Source organism: Alosa pseudoharengus, unplaced genomic scaffold (assembly GCF_046254945.1).
Source record: "Alosa pseudoharengus isolate Yale_2024_CS ecotype anadromous, Long Island Sound unplaced genomic scaffold, YU_APseudo_1.1 YU_APseudo_1.1_scf_6, whole genome shotgun sequence".
Taxonomy (NCBI): Eukaryota; Metazoa; Chordata; class Actinopteri; order Clupeiformes; family Clupeidae; genus Alosa; species Alosa pseudoharengus.
In genome coordinates, this window is record NW_027468848.1 from 24,224,327 (window position 1) to 24,245,981 (window position 21,655).

Consider the following 21,655-nt stretch of genomic DNA (forward strand, 5'->3'; position numbering starts at 1 on the left):
CATGACTACACCGGAAGAGAGATTAAAAACCACAATTCCCATCACGCTTCAAATTACTGTAACAGTGGAAGGGGGAAGGGAAGCCGAGATTGGAGGGAGACAAACTGAGGTAAAAATAAAAAGCAATATTTTTTGACAACATTTGGTGTAGAGATGCAAGCTCATATTGAACCTTTAGAGGCTGTTGTTGCAAGTATAGCTTCGTTTGAGATTTGCATCATAAACGGTTTCTTTGCGAAAAATAAGAGCAACCTAGTTAGGACTGCACAAAAAGATTTAGCTAGATTTAGCTAATGTTAACATTATCTGCTAGCAAGCAGAGCTAGCATTACCTCCCCAGTTCTTTTACACTAACGCGAATATCAGTTGGTAGCTGTAAGCTAACGTTAGCCTGTTCTGAGGTAAAGTGACGGTAAGCAATGAGCGGCGGTAAGCGTGAGTTGTCGTTCTGTCATGTTTGAAAACTTAATTTAGACGCTATCTTAGAAACAATGCATTCTTCTTGCGGGTTTATGTTTTCTGCATTATTTAGGGTTGATTAACTTTTTATGCGTGATATTATGACAGATAATATGGACTGCTAACGTTGAATCTAGAGCTAGCTAGATAACGTTAACGTTAGAGTTTGAGTTGGAATTATTGTAGCTACTGAGACAAGCTATTGGTCATCCCGTTTAGAAAGTATTTGCAATCACCAACTATGTACTGTTTTCAACATTTTACAGCACATGATGTATGCACGTCTTGCAAACTTTTACCAGCTTTTATTTTTTCATCCGAGATAACGTTATACCGCATAAGTTACCTTTGCATGCGACAATGATCTGTCGCCAAGTTTATTCATTGAAAAGATGTTGTGACAGGGTTGGTAAGTGAAACGGCAACGTTCAGTGCGCTGTTGGATACTGTAGCGCTTGTGTGGTTAAAATGTTACTGATGGTTGTTGTTAGAGACGGAGTTGCCAGAATGATTTACCCCGCTGTTAGGTTTTAAAGTGACATGACTGGTGATTTCTCTGTTTGCGTTTAACCCCAGTGCGACAGTAGCCTACATATTTTGTCGCTATCTTCCCTCTGTCCCTTCTGTCTAATTTTATTGCGTGGTATTTGCCTTGCTAGCTTGTATGTGAAGATGACAGAAGGCGATGATGTCATTGATAACCCCTCCCATACTCATCAATATGACAAATAGAGTGTCCTTTGGCTAACTATTGAGAAGACACTGATCGAACCAAGCTGTAACGCCATGGCTATAGTGCTATAAATAGAGAAAGACGTAGGTTTTTCCAGGTTTTAGCTGATGTTGAAGTTGCATTCTTGAGATGGTAAGAAATGCAGGATTTATCGATGACGTCATCGATATGCGTTTTATATTGCGCCTGTAAATTTGTCAGAGCAATTACCAGGACTCAATGACAGAAGTAATCATATTTTCATTTTAAGTGCTTTGTGCTTTTTGTCTCCAATATAACGTTGCACGTGTATTTTGCCTATTCAAACGTGTTGTGTTACCGTGGTGAAACTTATGCAGCCTCTCTTTGTGTCTGCATGTATGCCGATAAAATAGGTCACCTTTTGAATGTTACTTAATTCAGTTCATCAAGCTGCATAATCCTTACGTTTGCAAAACGACTTTTGCGTTAATTAATATTGTACCAATGTGTGCTGCGTACCAACAAAAGGCTGCTTTCTTTGTTGCATTTTAATAACTTCCCTCTGGTGTCTTTTCAGAGCCATCCATTTGACGGAAGTTCCACAGAATCGTCCACTGGTTGCAGCTATTAGCAGGTGACACACTCACAGGCACACATACACACACAGGCTACATGATCACGGAACAAGACCATTGTCAAAGACCTCTGCACTTTTCACGTAATCTGGGGTTTCATGGGAAGAGCTTGTAAATAGGCTCTCTTTGGTCTCTCTGTCCACCCTTTCTGACGTTCATAGGAATTTGTCTCGTTGCTTTGCAGAGATCGGTGGGGATTCCAGGAGAGCCATGGGGGTTGGGAAGCAGGAGGCGACCCGGGCCCGTGCCCCCAGCGCAGCGCTCACAGCGTGGCTCCTCTGATGGAGCGTCCCAGTGGACGCCCTCTCAACTACGCCTGGCACGGAGGACGAGGAGAAGGAGAGGGAGTTTAAACGCCACTCTTCTGCCTGATCCGAAGAGGTCAATTACCGCCGTAGCCACAAACTACTCTGTGCTCTCACTCTCTCTCTCTCCAAACGACACAGGAAGCAAACAGCTTGACCCTTGGTGGTAAACCTCACAGAACCCGCCTGTAGTGACATCACCTTTTAGGAGAGCCACCAATCACCCTCCGTTCTCTTTTCTGATCCACCTGCACCTGTTACCTGTGGCTCCCACCATTTGCTTTGGTGCTCCCGAGCGAGTGCGGACCAGACTGTCAGAACGCTAAGGGTGAGAAAAGAAAGAGAGAGAGAGAGAGACAAAGAGACGGTGTGCTCGCGCTCTTTGACTGTGACTGCTCAAGCACAATGGCCATCTGGAGAACAGCAGGGCAGAGCGTCGCACCACCAGCGCTGGGCAGCCAGTAGGAGGGGCCCACCCCACCTAGCAGCAGCAGCCGCCGCCGGCGCCAAGCTCCAACACCCATGCCATGGAAGGGGACATCATCTTGGCCGCAAACACGGAGGTAGGAGCTGAGCGCTGAGCTGTCAGTGCAGCTACAGTCGCGGGTGGGTGTGGGTGGGGGCTGGTTGGGGGGGGGGGGGGGGGGGGTTGCATACTGGAACAGCCTGAGTGCATACCAGTTATGTTTAGTCCAGACTATGCTATGGAATATGACTTGGGGTGGGGGGGATGCATACTCAAATAGCTTTAGTACATGTCAGTTTGACTGCGCTATGATGGAAGACATAATTATGTTTGTGTGTGTGTCGGGGGGGTAGAGCTAATTTCCTTTCCTTGCAATTATTGAGGTGGTAGTGGATACTTAGGCCTGTGCTCAGCTCCTCTGAGTCCTCCCTTCTGGGAAGTCGTCTTTTAAGGGTCAGTTTCAGAGGTAAGGACTGAGGGCTACTAAAGTGCACGCAAGGGTCAGAATTTAGTCAGCCAGAATTATGGCAGAAAATCTATCAGCTCAATAGTATTAAGCAGGAAAAACCCTGAATTGCCGAATTGCCTGAATGGCTTTCTCAGCAGGAAATACATTTCCAGTCAGAACACCTGCTTTTATGCATTCCCATCTTTGTATAGAAAAGGCGTGTTGTATGAGTGAAAAAGAGCACATTGAATTTGTTGATGAATGGTAAATAGAGTGACTGCATGGCTGTCTGCTCTTCAAATCAAGCTTGCGAAACATTTCCCTTCTTCTTGGTTCACTTCCTATATAGCTATGTAGTGCTGACAATGGTACGTTTACTTTTGGACAGATCTGTTCAAGTTATTAAAACAATACAAGAAATGCCTTTCAGCTATTTCTAAAAATCCTGTCAATTCGTTGGAAATTGCTTATGCACTGGCTCCTACTTATTTAGCCACAAGTGTGCCTCTGTCATAGGAGATGCATCAGAAAGCATGTCTCCAACCATATCTAAATACCCCCATTGACAGATGTCTGAAAAATGTTTGACCTCTCCCTTATACATGTATGATCACACAGATACACAAAGAGACACTGTTTAAGAATACAACCTACAGGTAATCGTGACAGTGACTTCAGTCTCAGTAGAACATCAGATCATATTTTTTTGCACACGCCTACACAAACAGACATTGAAATTGTCTATTTTAAATAGAAATGCTGATTAATTTGCTTTTTGCTCTCACAGTTTTGACACCTTCTACCAGTTTTGGTAATATGGCGCATCCATTGTTCTGATGCACCTGCATAGCGTGTGTGGAGCAAGCATTTGTAAGCACTGCAATGAGTGGTTACAGACCTGTGACTATGGATGGGAGTTGGGGAGTTTGTTGAGTCAGTTTGTTGATCTGTTTCTGGAGTACTTAATGAAGTCCCTTGCCAGTCCAGATGACTCACACTGGCCCAGTGGAGGTTAGAATTGACACCAGGTTTGGCATATGTAAGTTCTTGCTGAATGGTGGGGATGCGCACTAAGGAGGGTGGAATGAAAGATTCTTATTTTAAACACGCTACATCTCTTTGTTCCGTAGAGAGTTTCCTTGTAGTTTGAGGTCTGCTCTTTCTCTTCTCATTCACTTTCTTGGGTTTCACGTGCAATTTCTGATGTGCTATTGGTTTTCAGGGTTTGAATGGGTTGCCTCAAGAATGTAAGCAGACAGTGGATCTAACCAATGGACACTCCAATCACAAACCTGTGAGTATCCTATTTGTCAGTTCCAAGCACTAGAAGCGGTCACTCTCTTTCCACACATTACAGTACAGTATACCTCTACTGAGCACTGTTTAACTTCCCAAGCACAGTCACGCAATGCAACTGCCCTGTGCTTCCTCTATACCATCTAGCGATATGGCTTGTCACAGCATATCTATTGCTCAGCACATGACCGCATATCTACTGCTCAGCACATGACCGCATATCTACTACACAGCACAGGACAGCATATCTATTACACAGCACAGGACAGCATATCTACTACACAGCACAGGACAGCATATCTACTGCACAGCACATGACAGGACAGCATATCTACTACACAGCACAGTAGAGCATACCTTCTGCACAGCACAGGGCAGGACAGCATATCTACTACACAGCACATGACAGCATATCTACTACACAGCACATGACAGCATATCTACTGCACAGCACATGACAGCATATCTACTGCACAGGACAGCATATCTACTGCACAGCACATGACAGCATATCTACTACACAGCACATGACAGCATATCTACTACACAGCACATGACAGCATATCTACTACACAGCACAGGACAGCATATCTACTGCACAGGACAGCATATCTACTGCACAGCACATGACAGCATATCTACTACACAGCACAGGACAGCATATCTACTGCACAGCACAGCACAGCACAGGACAGCATATCTACTGCACAGCACAGGACAGGACAGGACAGCATATCTACTACACAGCACATGACAGCATATCTACTACACAGCACATGACCGCATATCTACTGCACAGCACAGGACAGCATATCTACTGCACAGCACAGGACAGCATATCTACTGCACAGCACAGGACAGGACAGGACAGCATATCTACTACACAGCACAGCACAGGACAGCATATCTACTGCACAGCACAGGACAGGACAGGACAGCATATCTACTACACAGCACAGGACAGGACAGCATATCTATTGCACAGCACAGGACAACATATCTACTGCACAGGACCGCATATCTATTGCAGAGCACAGGACCGAGGATTTACAGTAGTGCCCTCATCTGAGCTTCTCAGGCCCAGAGTGCACTGCTCTGCACAGTCTTGTGAGAGGTGTGAGCAAGGTGAAGTGCACTGAAGCCTTTGTTTGACCCACAAGGGATGACCGCAGTAGCCAGGATGCTCTGTGCTATCTTAAGTGTTGATGATGATGAAAATGAGGGCACTTACATTTATAGATGAACTTTAATACATTTAGATGGAGAGATAATAATACATAGCAGGTGCCCAAATGCAGCTTTTTCAGTGTCTGCATCAAGTGGTGAAATATGGATACGAAGGTTCACTGGCCTGTCTTAAGACACAAAAGAATGTACCCACCTTTGCTGACTTACTAATGTCAAGGCTTTTTGTTTAATGATCACTTCTCCACACCCAACACATAGCTCTATACACATAGCTTGTCTTTGTTGTATTGTTTTTAATTGTTGTTGTGTTTTCCCTTCTACTATGTAAAGCGACCTTGGGTTTGAGAAAGGCGCTATATAAAATAAACATATTATTATTATTATTATTATTATTATATTAGCGCAGAGTATAGTGGAGGCCAGAAAGCCTCCCAACATAGTTAATTTTATTGCTACTTGGACTTGAATCCGTGACCCCGTGCTGCCCTTGCCATGCTCTGTGAGCTGACCGGAATTTGACCTCTGACCGTCTCTGTCGACTTGCAGGAGATGAATGGAGTGGCTCCAGGCCATGCCATCATTAAGGAGCACGCCAATGGAAACTCCCTTCACAAACCAGTGCCAGTGAGTACCTGGGACGGACATATTGCCTACATACATAAATACACATTCTGGGAAGATTGAGACAATAATATTGGCTATTGACAATAACAATATTGGCTATGTGGTTAATAAATGCTTGATGGTAGTTTTTCACCATACCCATGCAAACACACACACACACACTCACTCACCAACACACAACTCGTGCACGTCTTGAGCAGAGCGCTATGAATCCTTGTTGTAGATCTCCGCGCTGAAACAGAATGGCCTGTTGCAGTCCCTGGCAGCAGGAGGTGATCAGCCTAGGACAGAAGGTGAGAACGTGTGTGTGTGTGTTTGTGCCTCTGTTGTACTGTGCACGTGTGTCTTTTCTTCACCCACCTCCTGAGTGCCTGTGTGTGTTAATCTCAACATGCTTGCTAGTGCATTGATCTGTATTTGTTTACTGTTGAAGTGTGTGTGTGTGTGTATGTGTGCGTGCTAGTGCGTTGATATGTATTTGTTTTGTTACTGAAGTTTGTGTGTGTGTGTGTGTGTGTGTGTGTGTTCTCACCCTCCTCTCGGTGGCGTGTGATTGCAGAGGTGAACTCGGAGGTGAAGAGGGCCAGGGAGGAATGGGATGCCCTTGAGAGCATCCAGCCAGGTGAGCTCATCCTCCTTGTCGCCATGGGAACCACAGCTCTAATGTACTGCCTTACCTCAGCCACGCTAGCCTACCGCCATGGATACCAAACTCACTCGTCCAATCCAGAGACTTCCCAGAGACTTTGATTGGGTCAGCCTCAATAGGAGAAAGGAAGAAGGAACATGGCATTAGGCTTTCACTTGCTTTCAGACTCTCCTAAAATATTTTAGATAGTTTTGATTGATAAAGTTATTTCTCAAAATGCCGAAACTCCATCAAGCTCTCTAGTTCCTGTTTTTTTTTTTTTTTTTAAACATTTAGTCTAAACTCACGTGCTGACGTGTATGATGTTGACATTCAGTTATCCTCTTCCTCAAAAATCATGTTGAAGTTGACAGAATAATATGACAGTTGCTAATAAGTGAGGATTTCAGTCCTGGGCTCATAGCAGCAAAAATACTGTGTTTGTTATTCATCAACTCACATCTTATGGCATGAGAACCTTGGAATGGAAGCAGTCTGCTCGTTGAGGGGTGGTGTGCAGCATAAACGGAATGCTTTTCCAAAGGGCGTCTGGAGTGGGGGTTAGTGGCCGTTGGGCGTTGGGCCGTCGGGGTTGTGATTTTAGCTTATCTGACGCTGCCCTTTCCTGTGCAGTTCTCCCCGAGGAGCTCGCTCCCTCCCCGCTCATCTCCTTCAACGAAGCCCTGCAGCACTTTCAGACCACAGACCTCGCAGATCTCCTGGTGAGTGTGTGTGTGTGTGTGTATGTCTGTCTGAGGGAGAGTCTCCGTGTGAGTGTTGTTAGAATGATTTATGTTGATTTATGTCCATTCGTTGAGACACATTTACTAAAAGTGAATAGCACTGTTAAGGTACACCGTGCCTTTTTATGAGGTTTTATATGGACCTGATATACACGACCACAGTTAGATAGACGTTTGGTCAAATCAGTGGTCGGGGGGGGGGGGGGGTATAGAGAAGTAGTGCATTCAGTCCTGATTTTTAAAAATAAACACTTCCCTGTTTTGCCTTCATTTCCCTAAACACAACACATTTGTTCCTCCTCTCCCCCCATCTCTCTTCCTCCTTTCATTGACTTTTCTTTTTTGTGCCACCTCCTCTGCTTTTTTTCTGTTCCCTTTCCCCAAACCTCTTTTTTTCTCTCTCTTTCTTACTCACTCTCTCTTTCTCTCTCTCTGCCACCCCTCCACTCTCATTTCTTCTCTCCCTCTCTTCCTGTCTATCCCTATCTCGCTCTCTCTGTTTCTCTTTCGCCCTCCCTCCCTCTCTCTCTCTCTCTCTCTCCCTCTCTCTCTCTCTCTCTCTCTCTCTCTCCCTGTATAGAAGAACATCCAGCCCACCATTCGTAGGACGGGTCTGGCGGCCATCACACACTTCCTGTTTGGTCCGCCCCGACTGCACAAGGAGCTGCTGGAGGAGAGGGACCTGGTGTTTGCCATTGCACAGTGTGAGTACACGCACACACACACACACACGCAAACACAACCATGTCATAGAGGAATTAATTATTGTGTATATCCAGGGTTGGGTAGTAACGGATTACATGTAATCTGGATTACATAATCAGATTACAAAAATCAAGTAACTATAATCAGCCCAGATTACAATAAAAAATTGTGTAATCAGATTACAGTTACATTGTTGGGGATTACCTGATTACATTTTATCATGCAAGCAATGCAACTTTTTAATGATAGCCTAGTTATCTTTTAATTCAACTGCTCTCCCATGCCCACATCCACGGCTGTGGCCCTTGAGTAAGGCACCTAACCCCTCATTGATCCCCGAGCGCCGTTGTAGCAGACAGCTCACTGCTCTGGGTTGGTGTGTGCTTCACTAATTCGCGGATTGGAAGACCAAATTTCCCTCAAGGGATCAAGAGTATCTATACTTACTTACTAACTTATTTACTATTGGGGCAGGTCTCTCGGCAAATTGCCTGATCTTTTCCTCCTAATCTTAATGTAGCCTCTTGTTTTAGTGTCACCGTTTACTTTGAGAAAGTCACCAGGTCCCCCTGGTTGAAAAACATCCCAAAAGAATAATTTTCTCACCCCCACAATTGAAATGGACATGGTGTCATTCAATCTCAGGCCATGTCCCTGGGTCAAAAAATGAGTTGTGATGAGTTGTGCATGTTTGGAGAATAGTGATCCATGATCACATCCATGATGACTAAGTGATCAATTTTGGGATGGGAAAAATTTCAACCACCAAAATACCACCCCCAAAGTGGAGAATAGCTATAGAAATGTATTAGTTTTGGGTGTTTTTCAGACAATGGGACCTGGTGACAAGGGCTACATTAACATTTTTAGAGGAAAAGATCAGCTAATTCACACAGGAATGCTTTACTCAGAGCAAAGAGATTTCTTAGATGTAATGAAATAATAAACAGAAAAACTGAATGAGAATTCTTTCATCAATTCAGTGGTGGTGTCTTTTACTTAAGGGACATATTTATTGAAGTAATCTAAAAGTAATCCTAAAGTAATCAGATTACGTTACATGTTTTTGGTAATCCTGATTACGTTACTGATTACAAAAATTGCCATGTAATTTGTAGTCAGTAATGGATTACATTTCAAAGTAATCTGACCCAACCCTGTGTATATCTATGTAGAATCATACACAAAATGTATCCATAGCAATATGTACATAAAAAGCACTAAACACACACATATATACCCTGAATATATATACCATGATGCCCACAATTGGTCAGGTTTCCACTAACGTTCAATGTAGGCTTCCTCCTGTTCACAAACACACACACACACACACACATATTTTGACTGCGCTGAGCAGGTGGAGATCTTGAGTGTTCTGTACAGCATGTCTCTCTCAGCTGCTGCCCTTTCCTGCTCCTACCTACAATAAGCCTGTCATGAGCAGTATTTGTGTGTGTGTGTCTGTGTGTGCATGCGCACACATGGGGTGATCAGACGGTAGGGCTGTGGCTGCTTGGCCAAGGGCCCAGTCCCTCAGTAACAGGATGTCCCCAGCAGAGTGTTAGAGCCCAGCTAGACACACACACACACACACACACACACACACACACACACACACACACACACACACACACACACACACACACATACATACACATACATACATACACACACACACACACACACTCAAATGCAAAACCTGGAATTAGAATAGAGGAGAGCATAAGAGTCTCCTGCTTCAAACTCTACTCTACAAGACCATTCCATGCCTCTGTTCTTCTCTGAGTCGCGTCGGTGTTGATGCAATTAGCTGTTGTATATTTTAATCCTTCTTTCAATCTGGTGTACACAGACAGGACCTCTATTCCCAGCCCAGCTGTGGTTGAACCTTTATCAAAGAAAACAGTTGTCATGTTAGAAGTATAGCTGATTTTCCAAAAGTCGCCAGACATGGCAGGAGCCTTCTGACTGCAGTGCATGGCATTGCCTAAAGGGTATTTTCTCAAACTGGCTAAGCTCCTAGCTCACAGTGGCTGGCTGTCCATGCTACTGCTTGTGCTGTCTGTTTCTAAACAGAGACCACGAGTGCCATTAAAATCTTGCAGTACGACTTGTACTTTTTCCCAGGCCAAGAAGTTGATGCACTTTTAATGGCTGCCATTTTGGAAATGAGAGAGACAGAAATAGGAAGTCCTTATATGACCTGGAGGATCGTCATGCTTCATCATTTTTATTTTTTTTATTTGCTTGTCCTACATATGAGCAAACTGAGATCACACCCCAGACCACAAACACAAACACATACACATACATGCATACGCACTTTACATGTACGCACTTAAGCAAACATAAATGTGCATATCATTGTATGTGAGTGTATAGCCTTGTGTATTGTTATTGTATATGCTGCATATTATCGATGCATGTGTGCTAAATCATAAATTATATCTTAATGGAATCTGCATTCAGTTAATTTAAACTCCGACGACGTGACTTGATATTGTTTGATCATGCTTTGTTGATCCAGTGGCCTGAAGCTACTGGTAGGTGATTGCTGGCTGAGGTTGTGTTGGTCCTTATGTGACTGTGTTAACCTTTGACCTCTGTCAATTAGGCTCATTGGACAACGGGCAGCCTGTGCACATGCGTGTGCTGCAGACCATCTACAGGAAACTGACTGGCAACCGCAATGACTGCCCACGCTTTGGACCCCACTGGGAGAACGTGGGTTTTCAGGGTGAGTGTGAGACACATTTCCAGTGCAATGTGAAAATAGAGTGGCAAGAGGCAATAAATGGGGTCCAAGAAGTTGGATGAAGGGGCCCCTAGAGGGAAGAGGTTGAACTATTTTACAGCTTCAACATGTAAAAAAGGTACCTACAGTTTATGTAACAGAAATGGGAGTATATGGGACCAAGAAAAAGCACACCAAATTCCATATTTTGTCTGAAGCGGTTTTTAAGATAATGGCATGTGTCAATAGTAGCATCCCTTATGAAGTTGAAGATGATAATCAGCCATTCAGATGTTGACAGATACAGAAAAAGACAGGGCAGAAAAAGAAACAACTACAGTATACTGTAATTCCCTGCCTAGTAACTGAGGTTTATACATTGATTTTGCAAAACTTCTTCAGCTATGAGGGCATTCGTGGCCTGCTAGTTAGGGAATCAGACTTGTGACCGAAGGGTGGCCGGTTCAATCCCTGACAGGTAGTGAGTGATCTAAAACAGCTTTCCCACATCCACATCCATGGATGAGGTGCCCTTGAGCAAGGCACCTAACCCCCAACTACTCCCCGGGCGCCAGACTAAGGACTGCCCACTTCGCCGGATGTGTAGGTGTGCTCCTAGTGTGTGTGGGCTCCCAGCTCACTGCTCCAAGTGTTTATGAAGTTTATGAATGTGTGCACACTACACCCGGATGGGTAAAATGCAGAGAAATTTCCTCACAGGACCACCCCCTTCCCTCTTATGGAGCAGGCTAAATATGAAAATGCATTTCTTTTCTCTTTCTTCTTATTGATTGTCATAGCATTGTCAGTAGCATTTCCCATATCCCAAAGTCACCAAATTTATTCAGATGTTGCTGTGACTTTTTCAGCTCTGTGTGGTTTTTGTGTATTTTCTTGGGCCAATGCATCCGTGTTTGTTTCCAAAGGGACGGACCCGTCCACAGATTTGCGAGGCACAGGCTTCCTGGGCCTTATGCACACACTTTACCTGGTCATGGATCCAGAAACACTACCTTTAGCACGAGACATCTACAAGCTGTCCCAGCACCCAGTGCAGGTAACACTAACACACACACACGCACGCGTGCACACACACACACACACACACAAGTATACACTCACCTACCTGACGCAGGTATAGTGTCATGTAGAGAGAGGATTGTGATTAAATGTTCTGTGATGTCCCCTGGCAGAACTTCCCCTTCAGCGTGATGTCCATCAACATGACCCGCATTGCCTTGCACGCGCTCAGAGAGGAGGTCCTATCCAAGTGAGTTTACACAGCCACACACACACTTTCACAAGTGTACATACCACATTTTAAAATGATCAAAGTAGGAGGAGGCTTCTATAAACCTACAACAGATGTCCACCTTCCCACTTATATTTTGATATTTTTATAATTTGAGCTTCTGTCAGAACAAGAAGGATAGAGGCTTTTTGATATTGCTGTCCTGGGCAGGGCTCTACAGTGCGCCCATTTCACTCGCATGCGAGTAAAAATGATGGCGTGCGAGTACAAAAAAATATTTAGGCGCACTGGTGCGAATGACTTCTAACCATGTCAATGTTTGTCTACAAAATACACCGCAACATCGAGAAACATTACTGGTGAAAACCATAGAATCACATCGCGAATGCAGCATAAAAACTACACCTCCCATCAACGTTAGCAGTTTCGCGTTGTGACTCGCTAGTAGTCGCTTCTATCAAATCCAAGAGCGCGCAGAAAAAGCGGAAAGTTAGACTAGCCAGCCAAGATGCAAAGATTGAAGAAATTAGTTCTTCTATCCACCGAAGTCATCGGATATAGGAGGAACAGGATGAGATTCTGAGAATACAGTGACAGAAGTAACCTAACATGCCTTTTAGCCCAGTTGACGTATTGGCTGCAATATGCAAAATATAGCTGTAGCGAACAGGCACAAAAGTAGCCTCCCGTAATACTCCCATTTTATTCAAAGGTAGAACGCTACTGACAACTCCAGGCTTCCACGAATGCTTGTTTGTTTACACCGAATACAAGCTGAAGTGCAAAACGAAAGTAGGTCTAACGTTGGCCTACTGCCCCCATCAATGCAGATATTTCAAATAAAAAATAAAAGTATAATATATATCCATATATCCTTGATTAGCCTATGTTGGGTTTTGTGGAAGAGATAATGGACTGTTTTAGTAGTAGTATTAGGCAGTATGCAGTCAGATAGGTCACCATGGGCATATTTGGATTAGCTACAGATGGATTCACAAATAAATAAATTAGCCTACATTTGGCAGGATACTTGATATACAGGCTAAATGCAAATATGGCAATGTATTAAATTATTTTACATTAACAAAATGTAGGAAAATAGAACAGACTGAAAATAAAATAGGCACTGATCTTTAAAATCCTGTGTCCTGTAGCCTAAATGTTGTCAGTCATTCTTAATATTCGCAATTGGTGCACTGGAATGTTTAACTGTTAGCTGCAGTGTAATGTTAGATTATGTGTAAGTTAAGTACAGAACTGACTGTGCGCCCAAATTTTTGTCTGTGCTCCTACATTTTTTAACTTGGGCGCACAAGTGCTCCTGGAAAATTTTTTTAGTGTAGAGCCCTGGGGCCTCATGTACAAAGCTTGCGTACGCACAAAAATGCTGCGTACGCCATTTCTCACGCTCACGTCCGGATGTACAATGACTGACTTGAACGTGAGAATGTGCGGTCCTCCACGCAAACTTCATGTCTGGCGTACGTACATGCTGATGACTGGCTTATTAAACATTTCAGATTTTAAAAGAGCTTTCCACAAAACCTGTGATAAATGGGGTCGGCTTCACGCATTTGCCCATGCCTTAACATTTGCAGAGTGTTTTCCCTTCATATCTTTGATAGTTTTTATTTTAAAAGAAATACATATGGGACAGGATGCATGTGAATAGAGATAGGCTGACTAATAAGCGCGAATATAAGCTATTTCTCTTAGTGTGATTGACTGCATGGCTACTTTGACTCTCCTCCTCTGTGCAAACAGTATATTGACCCAGAAATCGTAATGTTGTGGCATGTTGGTCTGGATCAACTTAGTTTATTCCATTCGGGTGCACAATGCGTGGTAGGCTACTTGGACACGATTGACTTAATGATTTTTTTTAATAAATGCAGTTATGTTGTAATGGTCCAGATGCATTCAAACCCAGTTATGCGAACCCTGTCACCTACTTGCAGACTGGCCAATAATTCTGCCGGTCTCCTTTAGCCTAGCCACTGCCACGCTCTGCCACTACTGTTTTTTTTGTTATTAATTACAGATGATAAAGACGTAAGCTTCTTGCCATTTTGTCAGATAAGCACTTCTACCTCGCATTCGCTGGAAATAAACTTTTTTATTCATTTGATGATTTCAATTATTAAACTTTGCAACAGGTTTGAGTATGAATGGATCCACAGATGAGTTTTCATTGTTATTAATATTGCGGGATAGGCCATTTTGTCTTCGTGGAGGTCTGCGCTCTCAATTGTCCTTCTAGTTAGCATATTAAAATGAGCGTGATTGAGGGAGGAGAGAGGGTGAAGTGTAATGCTCGTGCATTTACTCTTAATTTCATGTTAATTGGGATGTACAAAGAAAAGCTGCGTGGAATGCTGCGTACGCACAGTTTCATAAATCAGATTATTTTTGTGTATACGCTACTTTCCAGGTTTGCATGTACCAAATGTTTTAGTATGAATTCCACGCAAGTCTTTGTACTTGAGGCCCCTGGTCTTGACATTAATGGCACCTTTCTTTAGCAGCTGAAGTAATGAAACTATAAATAAATGCCTAGGAAATCAAAACTCCTGAAATTAACGATTTCCTCCACTGTGACATCATCCAGGGAGTGCAACCGACGGCAGCAGGTTGTCGGGGTGATCAACGACTTCTACGCGGCCACTTTCCTGCACTTGTTCCAGCTGTGGAAGAGCGAGCAGAAGACTATCTCGGACTCGGGCTATGTGCTCAAAGGTAACACTGCTCGCTCGCTCGCTCGCTCCCTGGTGTGATTATGGCCAAATCATGGGTCATGTTCCTTTCTCTGGTCATGAGAGAAAGCTCCTCTGCCGTCTGGCCTTCTGCTGCACACTTATAGAACTTTCCGTTGCTTTCACTTCTGCATTCTCATGACTGTTAACTCCATCAATTTCTTAATGACCATGTCTCTAAAATGTAATTTGTGTATCATCATTGTAAAAAGTTGGTATGTTTTGTTTTGCTCTGGCCATCTATCACAAGCATTGCTGTCTCCTTCTTCTTCTTGTTCATCTTCTTCTTCTTGTTCTTCTTCTTTTTCTGTGTTTTGATGGTGCAGAGGTAGAAATCTTTGCCAAAAAGAACCCCAAACAGATCCTGAGGCGCCTGGAGACTTTCCTGAAGGAGCGACGCACCAGGATAGGGCACCGAGCATCACCGGACAGCCTGTCTCACAGCAACCGTTCCCCCAGCGACAGGGGGTCCAGTCTGGAGACCCAGGGGACCAAAGAGGGCAAAGAGATGAACTTCACCGGTGTGTGTGAGCTCCCGGCCGAGATGGAGGGAGAGGCCCGACTCATCTGAGAGAAAGAGACTGACAGTGTGAGGAGTGTGACACGTCTTGTGAGGGGAAAGGGATGGTCAAATTATGTCACAAGTTGAGATGGGTTTATCTCTTCTCTCAAATGTTCTTTTCCTCTTTTTTTCCCCTCTCGCTCACCGTTTGCACACAACAGCACACACACACACACACACACGTGTACACGCGCACGCCTAGCCAGCATTGCTGCACATCCATCTTTGAGAACTGTTCCTCTTTCACAGAGTAGACTTCAGGGTTCAGATTCACTACAGATCTCTCTCTCTTCTCTCCCTTTGCCTATTTCTATAGGTTCCTACTAGAATAACCCCTCGTCCTGTATGCTTACACAGAGAAGCCGCCAAGGTGAATAGTTGCCAAATATTTGTTTTGTTTTGTTTTTATCCTTCCCCCTAGTTGGAGCTTGGTGCTGAGACTGTAGCATTTTCACTGTCCGTAGGGTGGTTGGATGACAAGATAAGGCTCAGGGAGAGTGACTGAGGTCGATGAGGTTCAAAGTTTATGAGGTTGTTTGTTTGTTTATTTGTTTATGATTGACTGTGCACTGGCTGCACAGAGCCCTACTGTGAGGCTAGAAAGAGGGTCATTAAGAAAGGAAGTATCTGTGATAAGCGTGAGGTACGCCATTTTTATATTCATCTTGTGCACTAAGCGAGAGATTAATTTGGAGAGATCCATGCACATTGGCATAACAATATCTGTAAGCTTGCATATATATATATATGTGTGTGTGTGTGTGTGCGGGTGTGTACATGTCAAAGTGTTCTGTGTATTTGCTCAAAGGCGTTGGTCTGCTTTGTAAATGTTACGTAGGAAACATGGTGTCTTTCTGCGCAGGTTGTAGACGAGAAGCACTATTTGCAGTGCAATCCAAGCCCTAGTGAAGCTCTTTGAACCGTGCAAGTATTTGGTAGTTGTATTTGTTGGGTGAGTGAGGTAGATGGTTCAGTTGAGGTCTCTTGGCACTATTGATTTTTTCTGTTAGAGCTCTACAAGTGTTCTGTATGGATAAATTCTAGCTGTATAAATATATATGAGTATATTTTTCAAAGACTTTACACTGAAGCTATTTTATTCTTACCAGTATGAAGAACACAAAGAAACATGGCACCTCCTGATGTCCCTCAGGACTGTTTGTCAAGGAACCCCTGCTGGCCACTGGGCCTGGTACATTGGCTGCAGATTTTTAAAGCATTGATGGGAGGGGTTGAAGTGTGACTTCCGCCGCCCTCTTTGACTGTTACTGTGTCCCCCTGTCGCCTCAGAGAAATGGGGATGTGCATAAACCATCTCCCTGACACCGAGCCGCTAGCCTAGCAGAAGGCAACATCGTGGCTTAGCCTCCCCTTCTGAGTATGCAGGGTCTGCTGGACAATAGCCTTCTGGTGGCTAGTAGGTTCTTGTAATTTGCATGCAAAAAATAAACATACAAACAAAAAAAAAAGATGGGTTCCCCAGCGGAACTGTGCTGGTGGCTGTAGATTTAGTCCTAACCAGTGTATATTTTGTGTATGCAAAAAAAAAAAGGGGGTGTTGAATTTTCCCTAAAAGTAAAAGCGGTACGTCTTGGCAATAGTGGTAGGAAGCTAGCAACTTCTCCGGTAAATGTCTTTTGATGTTATTATGAAAAGTGTTTATGAATTCAGGGGAGTGTTTTCTCGACACTTCAGGGTAGCGACCAAAAACCAGATTGTGATAAAGCCTCTTTAAGTACATACGTTTCAGTCAGAATAGAATGGGTGTGTTGTCAGCTGAATTGATTGGCAGGTGAGTTTCTATCGAGACTCTGCGACTCGATGCAGCTCATCACGGCTCTACCACAAAGCACCAGTCGAAAGGTCCTCTGCAGGGTAAATATTTGTGTGGAAAACAGTGGCCTTGAGAGAAGCAGGACTACCTAGCTGCATTATATCTGGTGTGCTCCGGTAGATGACCAGAGCCAGTCATGGTTGACACAGTGATGCTTTGGTTTTTGTTTGAGAGATCCTGGATTGATCTCCTACTTCTTTGTCAGGTTTTTGAGGAAGGACGGTCTCTGAACTCACTTATTTGTAGCATGCTCCATAGCACTAGGACCGTAGCACCAGAGAATGGTTGTTGTTTTATTTGTTGTTTTATTTTCTGGTTTAAAATTCCTTGTTAAAAAAAAAAGGCTTGTTCTATTACTCTGTATGTTCACTTAATGTCTCTTTTTGGCAAAATCTTATGTGTTGTGTCTGAGAAACACAGTAGATTTTTTGTAACTTTCTCCAATATCTTCAGTTCCCTTTGCAACAACAAACTAGACTCAGTGGTTGAACGTGTTAGGAGTCATCACTTTTAGTCCCTATGTTTAGCTGAATGAAAGAGTAGTGTTTTCTGCACTTGAATGAGAGCAGTGTCTTTAAGACGGAGAATAATCTTTTAGGAGCTGCATGTGGCACAGAGAATCCCAGCCTCAGCCCCCCCCCCCCCCTCACATTAGCTGTGCATTTGTTTACTTCCTGATTCATTACCCAGTGAGTCATTGCCCAGCGAGACGTTTTACCCATCCAGGAATAATGTTAAGAGTACACAAACCTACACACAGACACACACAAGCAGACAGATAGAGACACACGCACACGCACACACACACGCACACACACACACTCTCAGTTAGCCCAGTGGAAGCATGACTATTAAATGTGACAAACTTGGCCACAAGCGCAACTATCCGTTCAACTCTGTGTGTAATTACATCTTTTATATATATACACACACACACACACACTCCTGTCTGCTTCTTTCCCTCCATTTGCTGTGACATCACCTCCATGAACACACTGGCTAGCATGCACACACACTTGGTGCTCAGGTGCGAGAGTGTGTGAAGCTCTGTGACGTGATGGGTTTGTTCTGTGAGTGGGTGTGACGGTGGGGAGAAACACTAGTGCCTCAGAGAAGAGTGTCCTCCCATAGCGCTGGGAGAAGCACGGTGGAACTTTATAAAGCATTCATAAGCTACTTACAAAGCATGGCAGCAGCTGTTTGTGTGTGTGTGTGTGTATTGGGGTGGGAAACAGGGGGGAGGGTACCTGCAAGCGTTTATAAAGCATTTGTAAGCACTACGAAACAGCTGCTGATTGTTTGCGTGTCGCTCTCCCACGTTAGCTACAGCAGACTAAGCTTATAGTAAAGTGAGCTCTGTCAGTAAGGCAGAGTCGGGGGTAGTGTGTTGTGTTGGGGAGGGGGTGGGGGGCTAGACTCGGCAGACGTCCCACACGACTGCTGTGTGTCCATGAAGGAACATTCCATGCCAGTCGCCCTTCCGTGCCAGTCTCCATGGCACGGGGGGAGTAGAACGTGGCGAACGCTTGACCAGAAATATAAAAAAAAAAAAAGAAAAAAAGTGAAGCTGCACAGGCACCCAAATTTTTAGCTGAGTGTGCATGTCTACGTCAGAGGCGCTGTTTGTCGGTGGACAATCTGCGGACGCTCTCGCAGAGGGGTCAGTCTGGTGAAGAGTAGCCTGACGGGACGTGTAGTGACGAGCATTGGCACGTGTACATAGAAGATACAAGTGAAGATTGTAGCAGTGTGATTGTTAACGGGGGGGGGGGTTGTAATAGCAGTAATGTCATGTCAAACCTCAGGCTTGAGACAAATCTCTCACTCTCTCTCCTCCTTTTTGCTTTTGTCCGGTAGCTGATGAACACCAGTGGTGTCATAACAGACACACGGAAAACATACAGCATTGTCCCTGAAGCCCAACAGCTTCACTGATCTCTTAGCCATCTTTTTAGTTATATTTTGGTTTGTTTTGGGTTTATTTTTGTACAGCAGTCTTAACAGTGCATTATCATACACAGTTCCCCCAAACAGCGCACTTGGCAATAGGGCAATTCAAAAGATTGTGCATTGTTTCTTTGAGGGAGAAGAAAGAGGATGTGGTTGGAATCAACCAGATCTCTCTTGGTTAGCTTTCAGGTCGAGTTAGCCCAATTCTTTTTTATTATTATTATTATAAAGTCATTCATCTTTTTTTTCTTTTTCTTTCCTGGGACTCACTTCTGTCGTGTGAATCGATGGGAGACTGGATGAGGCCTCAGTCTTGACCTTCTTCTCCCCCTTTTCCCCAAATGCATCTTAGGTGAGATAAGAGTCCTGTGCTACCCCCCCCGCCCCCCCCCCGCACATTCCTTTGGAGCTGTTTTGTTATTGTTGTCGTTGTTGTTTGTCTGTTTGTCCCTCAGAGCATTCTATCCTCCCAACACCCCTTCCCTCCAGTAATACCTGATTGTAGAAGTCCGATTTTATAATGAGAATATATTTCAGAATATATGCGTACAGTTGTACAGTAATGTATTGTATGAAGACTATTAAAATAAAATTGCAACTTAAAAATTATTTCTGCCTGCATTGTCTATTGGGAGGCTGCAATGTTGTCTGTCCTCCTGAGGGGGGCACAGTATTACAGGAAATCTACTTTATGAGGTGTCAATCTGAAATTTGCAGGATTTAAGATGTCACAAATATTATGAGCATGAACATGGTCAATGTGTTTCACTGTTTTGAGTAAATCATAATTCCAGATATATATACCATAAATCCATAAATCCTTTCTCATTTATCTCTTTTCACCAAAATAATTAAAGAAAGGACTGCTGTGTCCATCTGGACCTTGTTTTTTTAATTTCCTGTGCACTGGAATAATAATAATAATAATAATAATTGATTGGCACTGCAAGAATGTCTTATATTTTTGTTTCTCAGTACTGTAAATCCGCTCCGCTTACATTTTAGACAAAAATGTGACTGACTGTATCTTTAAGTTTGTCAACATTTTTATCACGTAACAACCTACTAGCATCAATCAAATAATTCAAATACAATATACAGTATGATTGAAACCAATAAGACTTGCTTTGTCAACTATTCATTGCATAAACCATGGAGAGGCCTATGTATGGTTGAGGGCATGAATTTATTGTGAGTCTCTCCATATTCTGCCCTTTCTGTTGCCTGTTTAGTGAGGAGTTATGGCTGTGTGGTTTAACCCCAGCTGTGTGATTGGAGCATGTAAAAACAGAGAGAGAGAGAGAACTACAACCGCGCTGCCAGGCCACAGAGTAATGGTAGTGCCATCAAAGAGCGTAAAATGAAGTGGTGGTCCAGAAGTGACTGTGTTGATGAAATGATTGGTCAATTAGTAAATGGAGTCTCTCATTGTCAACTTATTGCTTCTTATTTTTTTCTTTACTGTGGTTCCCAGCACTCACATGTGGTGAATGCTAGTCACTTTGGCTCCAAAGGAACAAGGGCAAGATGGAGTTATGGTGAAGTGCTTTTTGAGACTAGCAGAGTGGCTTGAACCTGTATCTCTTTGTAATGATGTGAAGAGGGCATGCATCTTGCATCCATCTCTCTGAGTCAACAGTCGCTGACTCATCTCATTAAATGCAATCCTTCTGCTGCTCTGCCTCCCCTCAAATACACACATACACACAGAATCCAGGCCTTGGCCTTGTGTTTCAGCCCCTCGGGGGGGGAAAGCTCCGTTTTCAGGCAAACTCTTGCCCCTCACTGGTGCTGTTGCCGCTTCCAGGAATTTCTGAAGCGGTCTGTCCCCAGGCCAGGGTGATGCTTGGATCTAGCCTGGCCCGGCCAGATCCGGCCTCAGCCAGCAGAGGATGGAGAGTGAGGGGAGGGAGGGAGAGAATTCACTAAATGTCATGAGTCATAAAAAAACTGAGTGAAAGCTGCTGCAGAAGCACTTGCTAAGCTGCAAAAAAGCTTACATGAAAAATCGGGTGACTTCTAGGGTGCTGCTGTTACACACTAGACAAACAAAAGAGGCACCTTGGAAATCATGGAAAAAATGCAACCTGTCATCAGTACTCTATGTCACAGCATCAATTTTGGCTTGAGGTCACAAACTATAGTACTGGTCCAGATTTCAATGAATGATGGGACCGAGAATTGCAATACTGCCAGTTCACAAGATCCAAGAATTGTGATGCTTGCGATTCCCAGAACTGAAATACAGACTATCAGATGTTGAGAAGTAAAATTAACTCCCAGAGAGACTAACCAAATAGTTCATCAGCACATTCATACGTACATAAATGATTATGGCAGTTCTAAACTAACATGCCTTAACATTACAGAGGATTT

At 43.8% G+C, this 21,655-nt stretch overlaps 1 protein-coding gene across 4 annotated transcripts; it reads left to right on the forward strand.

Annotated features, from left to right (window-relative positions):
• Positions 1-51: 51 nt before the first annotated feature.
• Positions 52-19,888, forward strand: elmod3 (ELMO/CED-12 domain containing 3). 4 transcript variants are annotated; one of them, XM_076271197.1, is made up of 14 exons: positions 52-109; positions 1,731-1,787; positions 1,973-2,656; positions 4,230-4,301; positions 6,038-6,115; positions 6,339-6,408; positions 6,675-6,737; positions 7,377-7,465; positions 8,067-8,190; positions 10,809-10,931; positions 11,855-11,985; positions 12,122-12,198; positions 14,789-14,916; positions 15,260-19,888. In XM_076271197.1, the coding sequence occupies exons 3-14, from the start codon at positions 2,621-2,623 to the stop codon at positions 15,502-15,504; spliced, it is 1,236 nt and encodes a 411-aa protein (XP_076127312.1). In that variant the 5' UTR covers positions 52-109; positions 1,731-1,787; positions 1,973-2,620; the 3' UTR covers positions 15,505-19,888. The 4 variants fall into 4 exon arrangements, with proteins under 4 accessions (XP_076127312.1, XP_076127315.1, XP_076127316.1 ...); XM_076271200.1 differs by lacking the exon at positions 52-109 and adding an exon at positions 138-435; XM_076271201.1 differs by lacking the exon at positions 52-109 and adding an exon at positions 138-412.
• The last annotated feature ends 1,767 nt before the right edge of the window (positions 19,889-21,655 follow it).

Bases quoted from the DNA above. Each gene is read 5' to 3' on its own strand.
- elmod3 (XM_076271197.1), top strand. From the start codon at position 2,621: ATGGAAGGGGACATCATCTTGGCCGCAAACACGGAG. The intron at 4,302-6,037 runs GTGAGTATCCTA...GTCGACTTGCAG, and splicing joins GACACTCCAATCACAAACCT to GAGATGAATGGAGTGGCTCC. The intron at 6,409-6,674 runs GTGAGAACGTGT...GTGTGATTGCAG, and splicing joins TGATCAGCCTAGGACAGAAG to AGGTGAACTCGGAGGTGAAG.